Source organism: Muntiacus reevesi, chromosome 2 (assembly GCF_963930625.1).
Source record: "Muntiacus reevesi chromosome 2, mMunRee1.1, whole genome shotgun sequence".
NCBI lineage: Eukaryota > Metazoa > Chordata > Mammalia > Artiodactyla > Cervidae > Muntiacus > Muntiacus reevesi.
Genome location: NC_089250.1, coordinates 274648301 through 274673342, shown reverse-complemented (window position 1 = coordinate 274673342; position 25042 = coordinate 274648301). Strand labels below are relative to the sequence as shown.

At 41.7% G+C, this 25042-nt stretch overlaps 1 protein-coding gene and 1 long non-coding RNA gene across 2 annotated transcripts in view; both read left to right on the top strand.

Moving 5' to 3' along the window:
- The window catches only part of LOC136157635 (zinc finger protein 420-like), a 132950-nt gene extending 110042 nt beyond the window's left edge, over window positions 1-22908 (top strand). Inside the window, 2 exon segments of the mRNA XM_065919455.1 lie at window positions 21684-21968; window positions 22060-22908. Of these exon segments, the coding sequence (XP_065775527.1) occupies window positions 21684-21968; window positions 22060-22800 (1026 nt within the window). The 3' untranslated portion in view covers window positions 22801-22908.
- On the top strand, window positions 1355-16529 carry LOC136161718 (uncharacterized). Its single transcript, XR_010661763.1, has 4 exons — window positions 1355-1423; window positions 1896-2109; window positions 15293-15418; window positions 15917-16529. It is a non-coding gene; the product is annotated as an uncharacterized lncRNA (long non-coding RNA).
- Window positions 22909-25042: the final 2134 nt, after the last annotated feature.

Sequence of the window (25042 nt, the reverse complement as noted above, 5' to 3'; positions counted from 1 at the left end):
TCTTCTTGCTGAAGCTGAAACTCCAACACTTTGGCCACCTGCTACAAAGAAAGGATTCACTGGAAAAGACCCTGATGCTGGGCAAGATTGAAGGCAGGATGAGATGGTTGGATGGCATCACCAAGTCGATGGACATGAGCTTGAGAAACCTCTGGGAGTTGGTGATGGACAGGGAAGCCTGGCATGCTGCAGTCCATGGGTTGCAAACAGTGGGACACGACTGAGCGACTGGACTGAACTGGGGCAAAATGAGGACTGCCGCCTGGGAGGGAGAACTTCAGATAGTTGTGAGGGACTGCTCCAAAGTGGCAGTGGGGGAAGGTCAATGTAAAAAGTTTTGGTGAAGGGGGAGTTCAATGCCATTAAGCACTCATTTTACAGAAGGTTTCTTGCTAATCACGAGGATCTGATATAACCATGAAAGGATTTAGTGCTTCTCTAGTCATGAGATGCAAGGATTGATATCATAAAATATGTTCCTCAGTCCAGTTCAGTCGCTCAGTCATGTCCGACTCTTTGCAACCCCATGAATCGCAGCACGCCAGGCCTCCCTGTCCATCACAAACTCCTGGAGTTTACTCAAACTCATGCCCATCGAGTCGGTGACGCCATCCAGCCATCTCATCCTCTGTCGTCCCCTTCTCCTCCTGCCCCCAATCCCTCCCAGCATCAGGGCTTTTCCAATGAGTCAACTCTTCGCATGAGGTGGCCACAGAATTGGAGTTTCAGCTTTAGCATCAGTCCTTCCAATGAATACCCAGGACTGATCTCCTTTAGGATGGATTGCTTGGATCTCCTTGCAGTCCAAGGGACTCTCAAGAGTCTTCTCCAACACCACATTTCAAAAGCATCAGTTCTTCAGTGCTCAGCTTTCTTTACAGTCCAACTCTCACATCCATACACCTGTGTTAACTGTTGTTGCAGCTGCTGCTGAAGTGATTACGTTCTACTTTTCGTCACTGAGGAGACACCCATCTTCACACACTCACACAAAGGGCTTTTGAATTTTCCCCGTTTTTCAACTTGCTGAAAACATCTCGGCTTCCCATAGAGGCAGCTCTCAAAATTCTTCTCTTTTGCCTGAAGTTGTGTGAAAAACTAACTTAGAACAGGCAGGAAGCAGCTCTGCTCCAGAGGAAGTGAAAGAGATTTAAAGGCATCAAAAACCAGAGAAAGGAAGCACAGCTAGACAGAAGGACCAACAGACCCAAAACGGACTGGGGAGGGGTGAAGGGAGGAAGGCTCCGCCCCCACTGGCCCCGCCCTTACGTACCTGCGCTCCCGGCCTCGTCCCACCCTCTCCCTTACGTCGCCTCTCGTTGGCCGCGGCAGCGCACTCACCTCTGTACCGGATTTTCCGCCCGCGCGTGCGCAGTATCCTGCAGACTCGGAGTTGGGTTTAAATGAGCGACAGAGAGTTCTGGTGAGTTTGTTTGTTAGTTTAAAACCCGGATGTCGTAGTCCCACGGCCTGTTGTCCTTCACACGTGGGTTTCGGGGGTCTCTGCTGACGTTCTAGGTACCGCCCCCATTTTCCCGTCCCCAGTGTGTCCTCGCATCGCCCTGAGAAGGTCTGAGGTCCGTTAGCTTAGCTGCCGGGTCCCTGGGGCCCACGTCCGCTTTCTGTTAGCATCGTTCTAGGGTCTAAGTTCGTCTCTGACAGTTCTGCCTTCTAACTTGTAGAGACCGCTGCTTAAAGTCCTGCATTGCCCAACCCCTAGGTCCCTGATCCACGAAGAGGTGACGGAGGCTCTATTCTGTATGGAGTTTGGTCAGGGTCTCGCCTAAGGTTTGAAGGGGAGGGTCAGCCTAGAACGCATGGTTTTCACAGGAAGGGCCGCGAGTTCTGAAGAAAAGAATACAACTGAAAACACCTCGTTTGATTCTGTGTTCCAGAATCCCTGCTGTGTCAGTGGCCGTGGAGGATTGTGATTTGTACCTGTTGAGATCCTCCCTCTGTGTGGGGCTGTGTTACAGGGAGCTCGCTGTGGTTTTCTAAGTATTGAACAGCCTATTTACAACACTCGGGTCACTTCCCAAGACTGATCTTACCTGAGAAGGAAGACCAGAGGAGAAGGAAAACAAGAAGTCAGAAATGACTCGTTCCCAGGTAAGAGGCACAGTCCGTGTTTGTTCTGTCTCTCTTTCCTGAAATGCTGTTCTCTGGACTTGATAAGCTCCTTGACTTCTGAACGGGTTTGTTTGAAGCTACCCATAGTCATCATCCCAAGGGACCCATTGCCCTCCTGGCATATCGGTGCGACAGAAGACAGAGTATTGCCAGGCAGAGAAGCTCACTCAAGCTTTTAAGTCCCGAGTTTTTATTGGGCTTTAGCTACATAGGTGGGATTGATGACATCTCCAGCATTCTCCCCTCCTTAGAGGTTGGGCTAATCAGCCCACTTGGCTCAAAGCCCCAAATCTCTAGTCACTTCGTTGGTCTTTGTGAAATGCCCAGCCTCACAACCTGAGTCATCTCATTATTAAACTAGGAGCCGACCGTAGGTCATGTTGTTAGCATAAATTATCAGGGCCCACGGAGAGTAATAAAGCTACTTCAGTCACTAAGGAAATTCTGAGAGAGGAAAAAAAAATGTTAAATTCCAAGCGTAGTTAACAAACTTCCAGAACCTGAGGACCAAAGCCTGCCAAATTCTTTTTTTGTTGTTCTTTTGTTTTGGTATTTATTTAGTTTTGGCTATACTGGGATTTTTCTGATGGTCTTGGGCTTTCTCTGTTGTGATTAGGAGGGGCCACTATCTTGTTGTGCAGCTCTGGCTCTAAGGCACGGGTTCAGTCGTTGGATTAGTCCCTGGCAGGCTCTGGAGGATATGGGCTTCAGCAGTTGTGGCACACTAGCTTAGTTGCTCCGAGGCTTGTGGGATCTTCCCTGACCAGGGATGGAACCTGTGTCCTCTGCATTGACAGGGAAAGTTCTCACCGGTGGACCATCGGGCAAGCCCCTGAATTCTTTTTTTTTTCTTTTTTCCCTAAATTCTTTATTACACAACGCTGAAACCTAAATCTTTCCTTTATGCCCTTTGACTTTTTTTCCCCCTCTGATTTTTGTTGTTACTTTGGAATACCTCACCTGTTGCAATATTAAAAAATATTTTGTTGTGCTTACATTCTATTTTATTGTTCAAAGTAATGTCTAAGTCTCTCTTTAGGTGAGCTTCTTTGGCTACATTGTAACTATTTTGCTTCATTTATTTTGAAGTTTTACTAGTCTATACAGTTATAACTTCATCTGTAATTTGGCAGAATTACAGATTTACAGATTGTAATTACAGAAATCTGTAATTTCCCTCTATTTACATTTTTTTTCATTTTTAAATTCAAAATTATGTTGGCTCTCCTAGGTACAGCTGAGCCTTATACTTGAAATATCCATGTTTGTTTTGAGTTCAATTGTTCTGAATTTGGAGTCACTGAAGTCTTTATGTCACCACATCTTCCAAGTAAAACTTGTGATATTCAGACTTGATGTGCTTCAGTAAAGGTTTACAGTTTCTTCACATAGGTCTGGAAATGTGTTCTACATAGGTGTCATGGTATATTTGCTAATAAAATGTAGACTATTTCTCATATTGTGTTTTTGATCATTCTTACTAAATAGAAAAAATAGTTTTCAGTGAACCCGGGTGACTCAGTAGTAAAGAATCCACCTGCCAATGCAGGAGAACTGGGTTTGATCCCCGGGTTAGGAAGGTCCCCTGGAGAAGGAAATGGCAACCCCCTCCAGTATTCTTGCCTGGGAAATCCCATGAACAGAGGAGTCTGGATGGCTACAGTCCATGGGGTCACAAAGTGTTAGATGTGATACATGTCACTTAACACGCATTCATGCACAATTTGTTGCCGGGAGCCAACACATGAGACCCCTACCCCTAAAAAGGCCATGGGGAGATAACCTGACGGGCAAGGCGAATCAGGTTTTCAGGGGTTTCGAAAAAGTCAGCTCATGAAACCCTGCCCCTAAAAAGGCCGTAGGGGAGAAAACCTGACAGGCAAGGCGAATCAGGTTTTCAGGGGTTTCGAAAAAGTCAGCTCATGAAACCCTGCCCCTAACAAGGCCGGAAGGGAGAAAACCTGACGGGCAAGGCGAATCAGGTTTTCAGGGGTTTTCGAAAAGGCCAGTTCACGAGATCCCACCCATGACAAGGTCACGAGGAGAAAGCCTGACAGGCAAGGCAGATCAGGTTTTCAGGGATTTCGAAAAGCTGCGTTTGGCTCTCACCTTAAAAGATGATATCTGTCTTTCTGATGCCTGCCTCAATGGACTACTCCCTAATTTCTCTGACACAGGCAGGAAGGCCTTCCCCGATCTCTTTCCAAATAAGAATCAACTTAGAACTTTAATCAATAAGTTTCCCAGGTGGTGGTATTTTATGAGATTATTTAGGGTGGAAAGGAGTGTTTTAATGTAAAACTCCTTTACTGGTAGTTTTGTTAGCCAAATGCATTTATGCGCTTGGTACTAATATGCATGATTGCTTATAATATCCTAATCATAAAATAGCATAAAGAACCTGATTATATAAAAGCCCTAATAGATATAGAGCCCTTTTAAGGGGTAAAGGAGTCCTATTAGAAAACATAAGAAAATTATTCTATAGGTGGTTATTCCGTTGTGATTTGCTTGCTGTGTTTTGCTTGCTGTATTTTTGCCTTTAATGTGCTAAGATTGTGTTATAAAAACCATTGTTAATATAGTTAAAGATCTAGAGAAATAAGAACTTAGCCCTAGTGTTGTAACAATGAGATGGTTGCTAATTGTCAGCCAGGAGTACTAGGCAGAAGCTGCCTCACTGAAGCCGCAGAGTCTGTATGGGCTAAACTTCTTAGATAAATGCAACTGACTACTTTTGCCGAAAGATTAATTTTTGTATTAACAAGAATATAATTCTACTCTGTACTACTTCCCTATGACCCTGTTACCTTTCAGTTAAGGTCACCATAAAAACGGAAAATAGGTTTACAATCACCTGACCTGCATAAAATGTTAATAGCCTCAAGGCCAGAAGATCATGTGCTAAAAATTACTATAGAATTAGAAAGCAAAAAAAATCCTGCTTCTCCTAAAAATCAAAATGATGTAATGCTAATCCTGTGTAATCATGAGTAAGCATCTTATACCTTGAAAACGTTCTGTGAAAGGGTATAAGACCGGTTGTCAAAAAGTAAAACACAGACTTGGCCCTATCAAGGCTAGTCTCACGTCTCTCTCTCTCGCCGACGCCGTTCATCCTGAGGGTACCCCCTGGATCCTGCCGAGGCTGGACCCCGGCAATTTGTAAATGCTTGTTTTACCATAAATTCTAAAATACATGAGTTTTTTTTTTTTTTAAAGAAAGGTGGATTAAAAATGTTTGTTCCAAAAGATCTGTTACTTATGGAAGCTTGCTTTTACCTGAAGTGTGTTTATGTGTGCATCTGTGTGTGCAGGCAGAAACCTAGGGCTTATTTAAAAGCCATCATCATTTCATGAAGATTTGTATTGATTCTAAACTTTGAAAACTGTTCTTACATATTTTCCATGGCCTTCGATTGTTTCATTTTAGTGAAATGAATATATAGTTCTATTTTAATAGATGTATGCATGGAAATGTTCATATGATTTGGTCAGTTATTTTTCTTGTATTCTTTTTTTTTTTTTTTCTTCTTGTATTCTTTACAGTTAGAGAAGCTTCTGTGAACTTTCTTTAGAGTTGTCCCTATGTATTCGTCTGTGTATTATTAAAGTTTAGAGTACATAGAGTGAAGTAAATTTAAGCTGTTTAAGGTATGTTTGCTACATATTTGCAAAAAGGTGGAACAGCAACATAATTGGAAGACTCTATCAAAACTCTCAGAAAGATATATAGTATATCGTAAATAGTTAAAATGATTGTTGCTACTGAGGATGCTCTCATATTTGAACTGTAAAATGTGTAAAACACTTGAAGTTCAAAAGTAAGCATGAATGCTTACCTGACTATTGTATTTGGTTAGTATTCAAAATGGTCATTCATGGAGCAGAATTTTGAACACCACTAGTGAAAAGAAGCTTGTTAACAATACTAAGAAAAAAGTTAAGCTTGCTAAAAGAAATGGCACATTTGTCCCACTCAAGAACTCTTGGGTCAGTGTATACTTTTTAGAAATATTCCCTGTTTCCTTGACGGACAGTTCATCCTGTGTCATACAAATACAACACTCAAAAGTAAATATGCCAATATTGTTCTTATTATTTTATCATCTCTTTTCCAGATCAGAATAGTTTCTGAAATGGTTTGTGGGTCATTTCTCATCTTTTTTTGGCTTAGGATTACAGTAGAAAATATTGCTGTGTAAAAGTCATATTATACTCTAACACCAGTTCAGTCTTGCTCCCAGGACTGAGATAATGAGACGAATCGTCTGCATGGATTTCTTTCAGTAAACTCTTTCCCTTAAGTAAATCTGCCTAGTCAGGACCATCCCTCTTGAGATACGGGTTTTCTTCTGACCTTATGACCAATGTTAATTCCTTGTTTCCTTGGTAATGGTTACTATATGTTTGGTTTTCTGATCTTTATTATTGTCAAAGAAATTCCTTAACAGCCTGTATATGCTCACACAAAGATCATTAAAGCACGCTTGTTCCATCAGAGCTTGGGTCCCTGTGTCTTTCTTTCTTTCTCTCTCTCTCTCTCACTCTCTCTCCCTCTCAGTCTAATTCTCTGGAGCATGGAAACCTGGCAAGGTCACTTTCTCACCCAGGCTTTCAAGACTTCCTCGAGAGGATGCCCTGTGCCTTCGTGAGTGGTACAAGCCCTGTGTCAAGGGCTTTATAGGTTCTCTGTGTAAACCAAGGAATATCAGCCTCTTTCTGTCTTTTGCTTTCTTATTGTCGACTCCAGACCAGCAGGTTCCGGGCCATTAAAGGACTGCAACATTAGGCTACAGATCATATGAAGTGAAATTTGCTTACAACACATTTTAAAAATATTTATTTATTTGGCTGCACTGGATCTTCTTGTGGCAGGTAGGATCTTCAGTCATCCTTGTAATTTTCGGGTTCTTTGGTTGTGACATGTAAACTCTTAGCTACAGCACGTGAGATCTAGTTTGCTGATCAGGGAAAGAACCAGAGCTCTGTGCATTGGGAGCTCAGGATCTTAGTCACTGGATCATCACAGAGTTCCTGAACTAACATTTTTTAATGATAGATTCAGGTCATAGTTTCCATATAGTGCCAAAATACCCATGCAGTGATAATGCATTTCTCTATGTACTTCTTACCCCATGACTCATGTTCACTGCTTTAGGTGTTTATGTGAGATTCCCATGCTATGAATTTGTTTTTTCCATTTGACTTGAACAAGTGTCTTGTAAAGAATAAGTGAGGGATGTGCCTAAACTCTCATTAATGGCATAACTCCATGTCTTCTTACTTTCTTTCTGCTTTGAAAGATGAACACTCAGGTGTGTTTAGCAGAGATGCTGGGTTTGGGGAGTGGGGGTTTTCATCCCAAGCCCAGGTCTGATCTTTTCCAGTACACTCCATGCTCACATCACAGGGTCTCATCACAGGTTTGTATTTTCCAAAATGTTTACAAGAATCTAATTAGTCCTAATCTATGCTCAACTGTATTAAAATTAAAATACAGTTTAGTGCAAATAAAGAATATCATCCTCTCACATTATGTACATTTTAATCCATTCAAAATTACCTGAGTTTAGTGAAATGAAAAATTTTCTCTCTTCCTCCTAATGAGCACATAGCCCCATTTGAGTGTATGTCTGTACTCAGTGGAGATTAGTTTGAGTAGGCTCCTAGAGTGGGTGATGGACAGGGAGGCCTGGTGTGCTGTGGGCCATGGGATCGCAAAGAGTTGGACCTGACTGAGCAACTGAACTGGACTGTATGTTTGAAAATATTAACATGACTTGATCAATTTTTTCTTCTTTTCTTTTTGCTTTGTTTTTTGAAGAACTTCTGGGGAAGGGAATGACTACCCATTCCAGTATTCCTGCTTAGGGATTTCTTGGACAGAGGAATCTGGCCAGTTAGAGTCCATGGGGTCACAGAGAATAAGACAGGACTGAGTGACTAAACCTTTTCTTGTCTTTAGTATTCTTTCCAGTTACAGAAGCTTCTATCAACTTTTTTCAGTGTTGTCTCTGTGAACCTCTCTGTGTTTTATTAGCTAAAGTCTAAAGTACATAAACTAAAGTGAAGTTTAAGTTCTGCCATTTAGTGGCTGTTTGTTAAAATATGTGCCAAAAGGTAGAAGAGCAACTTTACTCATTTTTAGTTATTCCTCTTGTCTGTTCAAGACGCTGATAAAAACAATCAGAAAGATATAGAGTACATACTAAATAGTTAAAATGATTCTTTCTGCCAAGATTCTGGTTACCCCAAGAGTGAAGAGCAGATAAAACCAAGGAGGGTCTTAGAATGCAGAAACTAAAAAACCAGACCCTTATTGTCTCATGTCTGGGAATTCTTTTCCAACTCGCACCCAGACCATGACATTTTTGCTGGCTTGTTTGGGGACTTAGAGTCTCTTCCCCATCTCCTTGCTTCTCCTTCCTCATAGGGACCCTCTGCCAACAGCAAGTGCTGTGGCAGCAGCTGAGGCACTCTGGCCAGGGTTACCCTCTGGAGTGTTGTAAAGGCCTCACTGCCCACTGCACCCCAAGTAGCTGCCGCTTGAGTGGGTGAGGGTCTCTCCTTTGCCTTTCTTGCAAGTGAGGACTGTGCGAACCAATATTGTGTGGGCGCAGGTCAGACACATAAAAGCCACTAGCGCGCCTGCCCCAGAAAGACTCCCATGTGAGGATGCGGGGACAGAGAACGGATCAGGCCACAAGGGCATCCGCCCCCAGCAAGACAACTTCCGTCCACCATGTCAGGCGCATAGTGGTTGAAGCAAAACAGAGACCATTGTCCCGGCCACCGCCTCCTGGATGTATTGCAAGGCGGATTCCTCAGGCTTCTTCCCTGTCACTGTCACTTCTCTCCCTTCTGGTCTGGATTGGTTTACGGGAGCCTGGGTGTTGTCTCTGAGCCATCCCAAGCGTGCCTTCCCCGTTTCAGGGAATCACCAAACGGTGAGTCGCCAGGTTGCTCCCGGGCATCTCTGTCTTTCTCTGCCCGTGTCGCCTGGTGGCCTCGCTGCAGGGCTCTCTCAGGTCCCGTCTCTCTGTTGGAGGCGACTGCTGGGCCGCGCGGCCATTTTGTGCGTCAGTCGCAGGGAGAGACGACTGGGGGAAAGGGCCGCCTTCCTGTCAGCCAGTGACGCGGTTCGCCCCTTCTGTGGTAGGTGGGCTAAGAGCGGGTTCTCTCTCATCCCAGGACGCTCTCTCATACTCAACCCTCGGCTCCATTCTCAGAAACTGGGAAATGTTGACCCTCCAAAAGGCCTGGCTCCTACACAAACGGGGGTCCCCCCAGAAATGGCCTCTGAGTGGCACACCAGGTTTTGCCAAAGGACGGGAAAGGACTCAAATTTCCTTGTGTTCTGTTGCCTCCCTGTCTCCCGTCCCCTCTGTCTCTCTCCATCAGATTTCCTAGATGACCCCTACTCGACCTTTCATATCCACATGATCTCTAGGAAAAGATTCTGAGGTTCCCTTTGGTCCAGGTCTTTCTCTTATATTCCAAAGCCTGAAGGATCAAAAACTGTCCTATCATTCTAAAGAATCCCCTTCGAAGGAAGCTTATCTCTCAGGTGAAGAGGGAAGCAAGCTTCCCCCACTCCTGAACATCCTAAAGAATTCCCTTCTGACTACTCCTGTTTCTCAGGGCTGGGAAGGACCAAGCTTCCCCCACTCCTGCAAATTCCCTTAATCCTTCAGATTCTCCTCATGGGACAAAGACCTCACTTCCCACCAGAGGGACAGTCCAAAATTTTTATCAGCTGAAATGCCCCTGATATCAGAGTAAATTTGAGCATTATTTTGTCTATATTTTAGCTATAAAACTAAGACTACAGAAACAAATAATGACTTTTTGACACAGGATGACCCTGACATTCTTTAGACTCTGGAGAAAACTGGTTAAAATGAAATTTTCTTTCCCTTGGGAACTGCAAAATCCTTTCTTTTTGCATATGCATTTAAAACCAACTGGCTTGTTAAAAGGCCTGCCTAGGGAAAAGCTTGAAGTTAACCCTTTCCTAGTCCTTGAAATACACTGCCCACTTTGCCTGAGACCTCACTCAGCCTTGGACAAATCAGAACATCAGGCCAAACAAACAAACAAACAAAAAAGGGTCAAAGAGATGTTTTAACTCTCAGGCAGGAAACTATGAGGTCTCTGTCTGTCTGTCTGTCTGGATTTATGTATGTCTCAGTGTGCACTCTTTTTTTTTTTTTTCATAATATTGCTGAAGTTGTAAATGAGTTCTAATTTAATTGGCCTAAAGGAAAGTAAGTTCTTACAAATCAGACAATTCTAACTGCAAGAGAAATTAACCTAAATGAATTTCAGATGCACGTGAACTGGGAAATATTCAATATTAAATACCGAGTATTAATGTTTGCTTGCTAATCTAATGTAGATATGTCTAAGACTCATTAAGCACAGTATTTTCATTATGATTAGGTTTATTATAAGTTAAATGTTGTTATATTTTTATATCTGTTACAAGTTTGTTAACCAGGAAAGTACCACTAGGAAAGGAAAAAAAAAAAAAAAAAAAAAAAACCTTCAAAGAAAATGTAAAAGAGATATGAGCTTTCAGAGAAACTCTTAAGAATAATTATTCTTTAGAAATGTCTGTCTAAAACATCCTCTAGATTGTGGTAACCTGAATTTCTAGGACTGTGCTAAACTAAGTGATGGAAGTTTATTGAATAGCTAGGTCATTTCCAAATAAAAGAAGATTCTGAAACATTCATTCCTAAGGACTAACTTCCTTTTACCGAGAAACTAGAGATTTTGGAATATTCATGAATAATGCTTGATGCCATCCTGAGATGTTCTCTAGAATTTTTTTTTTTTTTTTTAAGGAATTATCACTGGTATTTATGTTCACCAATGTATAGAATGCTTAAGTTCTTGGTTGCTTAAGCAAAGTAGAATGTATATTTTCAGTAAAGAAGGTATGAGGAATGAAATTACATTTTACGAAGGGAAAAGGAAGTAGGTCTGACTTACCGGTGGCTGTTTCAGGGTGGGAGAACAAAGTAATGGGTACAGAAAGTGATAAGAAGGTTTCATGGAAAGTGGACCTCAAGGGAAGAGTTTTGTTCATAAACACAAGTTTTCTTGAGATGTTGACTTGCCTTTGATGATGGATTTTAAGTTTCTTTACTTCTGAAGTGATCTGTTCTATGTTTACCTTTGAAATCTTCTTTGTTATTTTGGCTAAGTGAATAAAATATTTCCGAGTGATCTATATGATTTTATCTGACTGAGTGTTATAACCCCTTTTGATATTGGTCAACAAAACTTCCTAAATATCTTGACTTCTTGCTGACTTTGGAATTCTTCAGAGGGCCCCTGAGACATCCCAGGGAGCTATTAAACTACCTGAGTTCATTGGACTTGTTAAATTATATGGGAAGTACTGTTGAAGGGGTGATAAATCTTCTCAGATTATATGATATGGTGGATGTTACTAATATAGATATCCTAAAATTATGTGGAGTTCATATAGATCTGATATGCCCTAATAAAATGTGGTCAACTATAATTCTAGTTATCCTGCTAAAGTGTTACAAGTCATAGCAATGACCAAGCTACATTGTCAGTTGCAGTTTAATCAGATTTAAACATGCCTTCTGTGGTTTCACTCTGATGCCTTTGTAAGAATACTGCTACTTCATGATTTATGGAAAAGATTTTTTATGGTTAACCGATGAACAAGTTTTGTTTGCTATCTGGTAAGCTGGTACCAGACTGGAATTTAGTCTACTCTCTATGCTAATAGAACAGAGTTTTCTTAGAATGCAGCTTTCAAGAAGACATTATGAATTTCTTTGCCTTTAAGTGATTTATATTCATTTTAAAAATCTTTTGTTACTTTGGTAAAGTAAATAAGCATTACTTAAGATTATGGTACATGTAGACAAAGCTCATTTTTCTTGTAAAAAAATAACCCCTCATGGTTAGGCTTTTGCCATCCTGATGTCCTTAAAACATGGCCATAGTCTGCTCCTGAATCGCAGAATTAAAAATGTGTGAACAATAGATGTAAATCAAAGAGTCAGTGCTATGGGAAATCCAAGATGGCTGCATGGCTTTTCCCAGTTCCCTGACAAACCTCACTTTTATTTGATGGGTTAAAGCCTTCCCTGGCTACAGGGTTAATGCCCACATAAAGAAAAATAAATTGTTTCACTGAATATTAAGTTTTGTTCATTGTTAAACTAAATTTCTAGTTTTGTTAATTAAAGTCTAGTGTTTACTAAGACTCACTTCTGAGATAGTTTCTTGTTATGTTATATTTCTAGAAGATTTAATTAAGTTTTTAAAAAGGACACCATAAGTTTCTTTCTAAAGCTAATCTCAGTAAACAGTCTTCAGATAAAGATTAGATGCTCCATGATATACAACCAGGAGATTAACACCTGGCTATAGTCATTTAAGAAATGAAGTCAGATGACCTGGGGTATACTGCTCTACCTAATGAAAGTTCTTGACTTACCATTCTTACTTATCACCTGACTACTAACTGCTAGCTATAGCTATATTATTTTCTATGTTGCTTCTTTCAGAAGATGGTTTCTTAGGTTACTAAATCTGTGACTGAGCCTGTGGTAAAATGTTGATATGCAGTTCCATATGCTATTAATTGTTGTAATAATGTACCTCTAGATATGGGAAGAAGGAACAAGAAGGAATATTCTCTGGGATCACGAGGCTAGTAAGACAAGTATGATCCAAAGACTTTTGCTACTCACAAGGCCTGCTCTAGAAACAGCACATTGAGTGGTCTATTAGTGGAACCTTCCCTAGGCCTGGGAATGAGCCTTCCCAGTGCTGCGGGACACAATGGCCAAGAAGTGCCCCCAAAGCATGGTCAAATATGTGGCTACAAAGGGACTCTGCTGACTGGACTCTGCCAGCTGTCTCTACAAAGATGACATCATGACCACTGCAAGTGCCTGACTTTCAACAGCCCGCAAAAGGAGTTCAGAGTAGAGATCAGAAATAAGGCACTCTGTGCTCTGGGAAAAACCCAGAAGAACTGGCCTTCTGATAGTCAGATGCTTTCAGGTAAAGATTTTATGAGCCCAAATTCTTGCTTCTTCTTGTCCAGTCCTGGTTCTCCTGGCTAGCCCATGAGCAAATTTCTACTTCTTTTCATCTTTGGGTCATGTACCTTTAACTTTATTATTATTATTTTTAATAAAGTTTTATTAAAGTATAAAGGAGATAGAGAAAGCTTCTGACATAGGCATCAGAAGGGGGCAAAAGAGTACCCAACTTTCTTGTAAAGTTTGTTTCTTCTAAAATACCACAAATGTCCAAGTGGTCGTGCAAGAATATTCCCTGACCAACACCTAGACAATGTGGAAACAAGTCACCTTATCATTCCATGGACTCTCATTGCCCTCCATAAATGCACCCTGACAGAATAGGCAAAGGGAACTCAGATTCCCATGGCACCCCTGCTCAGCCTGAAGAAACCAGAGCGGTCATCACCCCTTTTTCCTTGAAATTGGAATCCAAAATGTGTGAGAAGGGAGATGGGTAGATAGTTAGACATGAACAGGGTATCAACAAGGGCCAAAGTATTGGCCCTAAAAATAAAGAGAGGGAGGTATGTGGTGACCCAGGGACAAAAGAGTAGATAAAACCAAGGAGGGTCTTGGAATGCAGGAATGGAAAAACAAGACCCCTTAGCATCTTTCCCTCCCCCACGTTGTAGCTATTGATGGATTTCAGGTCCTTCTGAGCAGCATAAACTGTCTCCCCTCCAACCCCATAAGGAGAATGTATTTTTCTTACTCTGCCTCCCACCTAGTATATGTGCCTCATCCATTCAGCAAATGATCCACAAGACCCCTATCCCACTCTTTGTACCCTGGCTCTGCAAGTGGACTGAGGACCCCTGATCAACATCCTTTCTCATCTGAACTGGCCTGCTGTTCTAACAGCGTCCCCCGTTCTAATAAACTTTATTTCCCTCTCATTTTGTCTCATGTCTGGAAATTCTTTTCCAACCCGAGCCCAGACCACAAGAAAGGTTACTATCCTATTCAGTTCAGTTCATTCAGTCGCTCAGGTGTGTCCGACTCTCTGTGTCCCCATGAATCGCAGCACACCAGGCCTCCCTGTCCATGACCAACTCCCGGAGCTTACTCAAACTCATGTCCATCGAGTCGGTGATGCCATCCAGCTATCTCATCCTCTGTCATCCCCTTTTCCTCCTGCCCCCAGTCACTCCAGCATCAGGGTCTTTTCCAATGAGTCAACTCTTAGCATGAGGTGGCCAAAGTATTGCAGCTTCAGCATCAGTCCTTCCAGTGAACACCCAGGACTGATCTCCTTTAGGATGGACTGCTTGGATCTCCTTACAATCCAAGGCACTCTCAAGAGTCTTCTCCAACACCACAGTTCAAAAGCATCAATTCTTCCGTGCTCAGTTTTCTTCACAGTTCAACTCTCATATCCATACATGACCACTGGAAAAACCATAGGCTCTACTAGATGGACCTTTGTTGGCAAAGTAATGTCTCTGCTTTTTAATACGCTGTCTAGGTTGGTCATAGCTTTCCTTCCAAGGACTAAGCGTCTTTTTTTTTTTTTTTTTTTTTTTTTTTTTAGCGTCTTTTAATTTACTATCCTGTTCCACCTATTAAAATTTGTAAAACAATTAAAGTTCCAACTTAAGTATGAATTCTTGCCTTACTATTCTATTTCCTTGCGGTTTAAAATCGTCATTCATCGATCAGAATTTTCAACATTACTAACTCAAATAACCTTGCTAAAAATGTGGCACTTTGGCCCCACTTCAGAACTCTTGTCTCAGAATACACTTAAAAAAAAAAAAATCCTGTTTCTTTGGTAAACAATTTATCCTATGTCACACGAGTAGAACACTGAAAAATAGATATGCTAATGTTTCCCAGATGGTTTTATAATTGCTTTTCCAGATGAGAGTAGTTTCTCTAATGCTTTGTGGATCATAACTCATCCTCTGTTTTTCACATTAGAAATTGGGTAGAAAAGATTACTGTGTAAAAAATATATTTTGTAGTACCAGCCAAGCCACTACTTCACGACCAGGTCTCTGAACTTGCTGTTTTCATCTTGGGTCACATTAGGAAGTCTTCCCACGGCCACATGGCATCTGTACTTTGTATTTCAGGGATGGCTGACGTTCCGGGATGTGACCATAGATTTCACTCAAGAGGAGTGGGAGTGCCTGCACCTCGGTCAGCAGGAATTTACAGGGACATGTTGTTAGAGAATTACGGGAACCTGGCCTCCTTGGGTAAGGATAACTGCCTTCCAGAATCGCTTATCCACCCACTGGGATTTTGTTCTGTCATTCCAAGAATGTTTTCTGACATTTTCTGCTTCCCACAGTAGTTCCAGGTCTCTGCTTTCTAGGGGAAAATGGGTATTTGTGACTTTAGGAAGAAAAGTGATGATTCATGATGACTCGTTATGCTGGTGATGTTTTTCTTCCTTGAGGTACTCTGCCTCCTTCATTCTAGGTTAGTGGTAATTGTGTAAGTTCTGTGGCATTAAATAGGTGCACACTTTCTTAATTTCACATCGATACTACTTACATTTGCCTTAGTACTAGTTGACCAGAATGTCAGGATCTGATTGTTAGGTGTTTGTTAGTATTGTACGACGGCTTTGAATAAAGTATTTCAGGAAATGTTTTCTAGGACAGAATGCGTTGTTGTCTCACCTGAATACAAACTGGATTCGATACTGATAAATCTCTAACAACACAAGTTTTCCTTTCTCTGATCAACAGGGCTTGTCTCTAAACTGGACCTGGTCACCTTTCTGGAGCAATTGAAGGATCCCAGGAATATAAGGAGAATGGAGACAACAGCCTTTTACCCAGGGAGTTATGAATGGATGGAGATGAAGACTCAGATGAGTGGTCCAAGGAGCTGCGAGGAATTCATCCTTCATCACATGGCTTTGGAAGATTCGCTTCAGTGGAAGTGGTTTTTGAAAACCTGGGTTTGTGTCTGCTAGTGTCATAGAAATGTATCACTTGCCTCATTCTGTCTCTTATATCATTCATGAATTTATCTCCAGTGATTACTTTTCTCCATCACAGTGTGAACTAAAAGTCTCCTCTTGACTTGTGACAAACTGCATTCATTAGTTACTCTTCAATTTCTTTGGGGACCTAGGAAAACTCTGCCCATTTCTGAGTAACTGTATGACAGTCGTTTTCAAGTTTCCCTCTACCTTTGGACAGAAATGTGTAAGTGGAGTGGTAGACAAACTGCCAAACTTCTAGGAATACTGGGTATGGGTTTTTATTCTCTGGTTTATAATTTCCTATTCACTGGGAGTGACACATATGACCTTCTAAATAAATTTCAAATTCAAGTAATTTTTCACTGCAGAAAGCAAAACCTTGTGAAAATCAAAGAATGCACATCTCATGTTGACTTCAAAGTTTCTCTTTTACTTTTATGATCTCATATTAAATATCTTTAGTGTATTTGATCTAATTCTAACTTGCTAAAATACCTTATTATATTCTTTTACCTCATAGAATTTTAAAATATATTGACATGAACTCTTAGGACATTTTCTACTATACTATTAATGGTTGATTCAAACTATGACAATTTTTAGGTTATATAAAGAAATCTTTATTAAAATTCTAATTGGAATATAGCTTTTTTCCAATTGTGTGCTCCTAAACAGCAAAGAGAACCAATTATACATATCAGTCAGTTCAGTTCCGTCACTCAGTCGAGTCTGAGTCTGCAATCCATGGTCTGCAGCAAACCAGGCTTCCCTGTCCGTCACCAAGTCCCAGAGCCTGTTCCAACTCTTGGCCATCGAGGTAGTGATGCCATCCAACCATCTCATCCTCTGTCATCCCCTTGTCCTCTCATCTTCAGTCTTTCCCAGCATCAGGGTCTTTCTCAGTGGGTCAGTTCTTCACATCAGGTGGCCAAAGTATCAGAGTTTCAGCTTCACCATGTCGTTCCAATGAACATCCAGGACTGATTTTCTTTAGGATGGCGTGGTGTGATCTTCCAGTTCAAGGGACTAAGAGTCTTCTCCAACAACACAGTTCAAAAGCATCAATTCTAGGGGGGTCAGCTTTCTTCATGGTCCAGCTCTCACATCCATACATGACTACTAGAGAAACCATAGCTTTGACAACATGGACCATTTTCAAAAGTAATGTTTCTGCTTTTTAATATGCTCCCTAGGTTGGTCATAGCTTTTCTTCCAAGGAGCAAGCGTCTTTTATTTTCATGGCTGTAGTCACCATCTGCAGTGATTTTGGAACCCCCAAAATAAAGTCTGTCACTGATAACATTGTTCCTCCCACTGTTTGCCATGAAAGCATATGACTGGTACCATGATCTTCGTTTTTTGAAGGTTGCGTTTGAGGCCAGCTTTTGCACCCGCTTCTTTCAGTTTCATGAGGAGACTCTGCATTTCTCTTCGCTTTCTGCTATAAGGGTGTTGTCATCTGTATATCTGAGATTATGGATATTTCTCCCTGAAATCTTGACTCCAATTTGTGCTTCATCCAACCCGGAATGTTGCACGATGTACTGTATATATAAGTTAAATAAGCAGGGTAACAGTATACAGCCCTGACGTACTCCTTTCCCAATTTGGAATCCGTCCGTTGTCACATGTCCAGTTCTCACTGTTGCATCTTGACATGCATACAGATTTCTCAGGAGGCAGGCAAGGTAGTCTGGTGTTCTCATCTCTTTAAGAATTTTCCACAGTTTCTTGTGAGCCACATAATCAAAGCCTGTGGTGTAGTCAATACAGCAGATGTGGTTCTTTTTCCAGAAACCTCTTGCTTCTTATATGATCCAAGGGATGTTGGCAATTTGATGTCTGGATCCTCTGCCATTTCTAAATCCAGGTTGCACATCTGGAAGCTCTCAGTTCACGTACTGTCAAAGCCTCACTTGGAGAATTTTGAGCCTGTGCTATTGTTTGAAATGAGAGAAATTGTGTAGTAGTTTGAGTGTTCTTTGGCATTGCCTTTCTTTGTGATTGGAATGAAAACTGACCTTTTCCCATCCTGAGGCCACTGCTGAGGTTTCAAAATTTGCTGGCTTATCTAGTGCAGAACTTTAACATTATCCTCTTTTAGGACTTGAAATAGCTCAGCTGGAGTTCCATCACCTGCACTAGCTTTGCTGGTAGTCATGCCTTCTAAGGCCGACTTGACTTTGGACGCCAGGATGTCTGTTCCTAGGTGAGTGATCACACTATCGTGGTTATCTCAGTCATTATCTCAGATCTTTTTTGTATAGTTCTTCCATGTATTCTCACCAACTTCTCTTATTATCTTATGCTACTTTTAGGTCCATCCTGTTTCTGTCCTTTATTGTTCCCATCTTTGCTTGAAATATTCCCAGTGCCTCTAATTTCCTTAAAGAGATCTCTAGTCTTTACCGTTGTATTGATTTCCTTCCCATTTAGGCCTCCACAGAGCAATGAGTAGAGTTCCCCTTTTCTCTAGTCATAGTTTTAAAGTCTCTCTTCTTATTTAATTTATTAAAACTAGTACTTTATTAAGTTTCTCTTATTTGTTTCAGCTTCCTTGGACACTGTCTTGTGTGTCCTCAGTTTCTGATTAGTTCTCTGTCACTATCACTTATGATTTTTAGACTGAAGCATCTAATAGAACATTCTCAGAAACATGTGAGGCAAGAGTTTGATTTACGAATTACTAGGCACCTAGGATTTGTGAAAGTGTTTGGTGTCTCCCTTAAGAGGACTAAAAGCAGGAAGTAATCATTAGATTGCCTATCAACTCTGAATTCAGTGGTGATTGGAGGCTTTTATCTTGTTTCTTCCCCTATAACCTGTTTCTTTGCCATATCATTTTGTCCATCTTCAGTTTGCGGTCTCTCTTTTGAAGGTTACAGGAACCTAGTAAGTCTTCCTTCTGTTGTCTGCACCTTGGTGGATGAGGTTGGTCCCAAAGTTTGTGCCCTCATCCTCCTGATCTGGGCTTTGATTGCTGTTAACCGTGACCAGGGCCTGCTGTGGATATTCAGGGCTGTTTCCCCATTGTTCTGTGGTTGTTACTGCCCTCTCTCTGGTGGTGCCTGCTCCCAACATGGTGGAGCAGAGCCCCCAGACCTGAATCTTAGCTGTGATTCTGATTTGTGGTGCGAGGCAGGTGGGACTGGAGCACCTGCATGTGGAGAAAAGTCACTGAGTATTACTTCTCTGGGGATGTTCACTCAGGGTGTGCTCTGGTTCCCCTTCCCATGAGTTCTGCAGGCTCTCATGTGATGTAGTGTTGGCACTGCTCTTGGCCCCAGCTTAACCATGGGCATGATGGCCCTTGGCCCTGGTGTCTCGCAAATGTTGTTTTCACAAGGTCACCGGCATAGATTCAGTGAAGTCAGGTCCTGGGATTGCATTCAATGTGGAGGTGGACCCTCTGGTGCTCGGGGGCATCTCAGGGTCTGTCCTGGCCCAGCCCCCTTGTGTGGGAGCCCACAGAGTCTACAGCAGCTAGAGCTACCCCTGCCTTGACTGAGAGAGCGCTGGTAGGTGATTCAGATGCTCTGTAGGGGCTGAGGTTACACAGCCGGTCGTGGGTGTGAGACCGTGGATTCTGTTGCTGCAAGGAGAGGTGTCAGCTTTTCTTCTCCATCCCTGGGGCTCAGCTGTGCTTTCAGCTGCATCTGAGCCTGTGGGCAACTCACAGGTGTCTTCTTCTGAGCTGCCCCAGGGCACAGGAGTCTGCTGATTGTGGAGGAGGTCGATGGGGGAGGCCGTGGCTGGGGGCTCAAGAGACCTACGTGGGTGGAGTTCTTCATAGTCCTTGGCGAGCAGGGTCCGGCACAAGGGGCATGGGGTGCAATGGGCTTACTCGTTGGGCATCACTCACCAAGGCGACTCTGCTCTCTGCTGGTTCAGGCTTCCACCACAAGCATCCCGTTTGCAGAGCTCTTCCCACAGCCCCATCCCTTTAGGATGTTTCCTCACAGCCATCCTCAATCCTCTGCCTGGGTCTGTTTTCTGAACCCCACATTTCAGCACCCAGCCCTTGTCTGCAGTGGTGGATATGCCTCTCAGGCTGGGTGGACAGGGCAGAGGTCAGGACCCCGTGTGCAGGTCTCACCCTGTCCTGCTGCCACACGCGGGTTGCCATGTTCTCTCCACAGAGAATGAGGCTCTCCTGTCCAAACTGAGTGCCTGACGAGGGGCTTCCCCGAATGTGGAGACCTCTTCTCACTTTCATCTCTCCGCAGGGTTGGAGGCCCCATCCCACTTCCTCTCCTCTCCCTTTTACTTCTTCTTCTCTTGTCCTACCTGGCTCAACAGGAATCTTTCTTGTTTCTTTAGATTTCAAGGGGTCCCTGCTAGTGTTCAGCTGGGCTCTGTGAGAGTTGTTCCATTTCTCTTTCATTTGTGGAGAGAGAGATGATCTCCACATCTGCCTATGCCTCTGGCATCTTGATCCTTCCATCTCTATTTTATTTTTAAACTAGCTAATGGTCATCAATTTTCTCTAAATCTTTAAAGGTATTCACTGAGAATAGCAAGTAAAATTACTTCTTATTTGGTATCTTTCAGCTATGTCTCCACACGGCACCCAGGATTTGATGCCGAAGAATCCAACATTAGAAGATGTATCCTCAAAAGCAAACCTAGGAATATGTCAAATATTTCACCTCAGATATGTAAATTTAATGAAAGCCTGGGAATATACAAGAGTATATGAAAGAGAGAATGCTTAAGTGGACATAAAGAAATGGAGACAGTTACACATAAAGCTAACACTACTGCAAAAAGAAATGAGCAATGTGAGTCAAATTGTGAAAAAAACACACTTCAGTCTTCATCATCTGCCGAGACGTGTAAGTGTTTAAGAAAAGATTTCCATCCCTTTTTGAGACATGCATGTTCTCTAAAATGAAACCTGGAAAATCTGGAAGGTAATCTAGTCTCTACTGCAAATACACATTCAGACAATTCTGAACTTAGGCTTCGACTAAACATACATTCAAGCATGTCTGAACACCTACAATTTAACAATGGGTGGGAAAACACACAATCTAATCAGTTGGAGGGATCCGTGAGCAGGGAGTCATTTTTCTTCCCCCAACAAATATTTTCTCTCCATTCCAAGATATATAATGTTGATGACAATGGAAGAGATGCAATCCAACCATCATTGTTCAATACATATTGTGATACGGTTAATACACAGCAACGTTGCATGTGCAATAAAATGAGTCAGACCTTAAGAGCTCCAGCTCCAATAATTACAAGAGTATTTTTGGTGGACTGAGAACGTATTCAGGCAATGAAACTGGGTTGAAGGAGACTCCAACCTTAAGAAACATCAGGGACTCAAATCTTCAATCAAGGATTCTAAAAGTCATAAAGGTAGAAATGCCTTTGATCAAATGTCAGGTTTTTCTCTCAATAAGAGTACCTGTACTGAAGAGAGGACTTGTACTGAATATGGTAAGATTTCTAGTCAGTCTTCAGAACTTATTCAACCGCAGACTGTTCAGAATCCACAGAAAGAAAACATGTGTAAGACATGTGGGAAAGTATTTAGTAAGCCATCCAATCTAAATAAACATAGGAAAATTCATACAGGAAGGAAACCTTTCCAATGTACAGAATGTAGCAAAGCGTTTAAACGTCACTCAGTTCTTACTCAACATCAGCGAATTCATACTGGAGAGAAACCTTATACATGTACAGAATGTAGCAAAGCCTTTACTTACAATTCAAGTCTGATTCAATATGGGCGGATTCATACTGGAGAGAAACATAAATGTACAGAATGTAGCAAAGCCTTTGTCTGTTCCTCAGAACGAATGGATCATCAGCAAACTCATCCTGGAGAGAAGCGTTAATGTAAAGAATGTAAAAAAATGTAAATAATGTAACAAAGTCTTTATTCATTACTCATCTCTAACCTACCACCAGCGAATTCATACTGGAGAGAGACCTTGTAAATGTAAAAAATGTAGCAAAGCCTTTATCCGTTGCTCACATCTTACCCAACATCAGCAAATTCATACTGGAGAGAAAGCTTATCATTGTGCAGAGTGTGGCCAAACCTTTATTTGTCACTCAGAGTTAATTGCACATCATCGTATCCATACTGGAGAGAAACCATACAAATGTAAAGAATATGGCAAAGCCTTTATTACGAATTTGGCCCTTACTCAACATCACCAAATTCATACCGGGGATAGACGTTATACATGTAGAGAATGTGGCAAGGCTTTTATTAAGGTTTCTAGTCTTACTAAACATCAGCGAATCTATACTGGGGAGAGACCATATTCATGTACCGAATGTGGCAAAGCCTTTGCTTACAACTCAACGCTTACTCAACATCAGCGAATTCATACTGGCGAGAGACCTCATAAATGTAAAGAATGTAACAAAGCCTTTCCTCGTCTCTCACTTCTTACTCAGCATCAGCGAATGCATACCGGAGAGAGACCTTATAAATGTACTGAATGTGGCAAAGCCTTTGATCACAACTCAACGCTTACTAAACATCAGCGAATTCATACTGGAGAGAGAACTTATAAATGTACAGAATGTGGCAAAGCCTTTGGTCAGAGTGGTCATCTTGCTAAACATCTGAGAAGACACTGGAGAGAAACCCTAGTAATGGAACATGTGCTGGAATAGGTTTTCCCAAAACATGCATCAGAAAACACAAGAGTTTATACAAGAAAGCTACGGAGGTGATGTAACAAGTATGTCAAAAGGTATTTAATCAAATGGTAAGTTGAAATAAATATCAGGGATTACATGCTAGAAGGCATGTCATCAATCCTCTTTTCTGAAGTTTCTCTGAAGGAGAATGACTGTAGGGAGTACTCCATTGTTAAACACATAGAAAGTGGATATGTTAGCATGAATCATGAAATGAAGGTTGATGGTTAGAACGTTCCAATTCTTAGCAATGTATGTATGCTTATTCGTAACGACGTGAAGTGAGAGTGTTTGAAGTGAATGTGACTCAACACTCAAGTAATGCATACTATGCTTTGTTTCTGGTGTGTTTGCAAACCGAGGTTTTTGATCGTTTATTAAAGATTAGCCTTTTCATATTGTATTGCAACCATTTCTATCTATCCTCCATTAGAAGATGAAGGGTACCATGATGTAAAATGGACAGTGACCATCTGAATGGAGGTGTCCGTCATTGATGTGAAATATCTGGAAGTTGCCATGATATCAGTGATCTTTTCATCTTTCCATGTATTAAAGTAAAACAAAAGTTGCTGGTAAGGTTTCAATGGTAATATCCTTGATTTGTAAGAACACAATGACAGTTCACTGCAATATTTATGTATCTTTATAATATCAACGCAAGTCATGAATATTACTTGGCAGTGTTGAAATAAAGACAGTTTCTGTTACAACCTATAAATGTATTAGAAACCCTTCCTGGAAAAGGCATTGAATTAGTGCATACCATGCTTGCTAAGTGCTTCCTAGGCTTTGTTTGGTAAGCCGTAAAAATCACAAATCTCACATCATTATAACAGAAAGATGAATATCTCTCTCTGTACTTTTGATCTGTATTTAATCATGGATCATACCGTGGATTGTAAAAGATTTTATTTCAACTATGTGTTAAATTAATACATGGTGATTAATAACAGTGATTGGCTTTTAGTGTTTTGATTGATTGTAATGAATGAAATGTTAACCCACCAGCTACAGTAACCTCTCCCACCTTATTTAAGGTTGTAGTGAGGAAACCACAACGAACTCGTTGGTAACACGAAGAGATGGCATATGTGGAAATTACTTTACTCACTGGCTTTAAACTTCTCATAACTTCATATATATTCCCTCATTTCTGTGTTGTATCTCTTCTCCCATTTTTTAACTTCTTGGATACTGTGATGGTTCTAATAAGGATTATGCAGAGTATTGTTGACAGTTTCCCTAAACTGCTCCATGCTGTTGCTGCCTCAGCATCTGTCTGGGGAGCAGGTAACCTGCAGTTCCCTGAACTCACAGAAGGCAGTCCTGTGAGCACCTGCACTAGGTGACCATCTTCCTTGAGATCAGCAGTCTTGCTGAACCCCAGGGTCTATTCACAGGCCCCCGTTCAATCACACTGAGAGAGTCAGTTTTTAGTGAGGTTGCTAAGTCCGGGGGCCCTCAAGGAGAGAGGGATCTGGAATTCTCAAAAGAAAAAGCATTTTTCTTTTTGCCTCTACAATAATGTATCCTGCTTGATAACAGTCTCTGGGAAAAAAGAAAATTCTGGCTAATAATGTTATCTTAAAAGGTAAATTATTGGAGTGGGTCTAGTGAGGTCTTTACAACTTCAGAAATTCTTTTGATTCCCTGTAATCGCTAATTAAAAGGATATGACTCCGTTGCTAACACTAGTGAGGATGCATTCTTCTGCCCCTCCTGATGTCTATGTCAAAAGCTTTCTCTGTCTCTTTTATACTTTAATAAAACTGTTACACAAAAGCTCTGAAATATTAAGCTTAGTCTCTGGCCCCGGATTGAATTCTTCTCCTCAGGAGGCCAAGAATCCAGGCGTCTTTCATGGTTCCGCAGCAATCTTTCATCTTGGGGTCTCATCCAGGATTCTTCAGGGCAAGGTGAGGATGCTTGGAGGTCTGGTAGGTTGTGCTCTAGTGAACACGTTTCTGCTACACTTCACTAACTCTGCAGTGTGCTTGTGTGAATGAATGAGATTCCCTGCGTGAAGCAAGCGAGGAGGCCTGCTCTGCGGTTCCTCGGTGACCTCATACGCCTTAGGGCAGAAACCTGTTGGGGGTTTATACCAACTTGCCAATGACAAGAGGCAGCCAATGTCTCTTTCGGGCAATGACTAGAAATGGGCAAGCGTGTGGACCGAACTCTCCTTTCTCGGTCAAAGTTTCCAGTCTCTTTG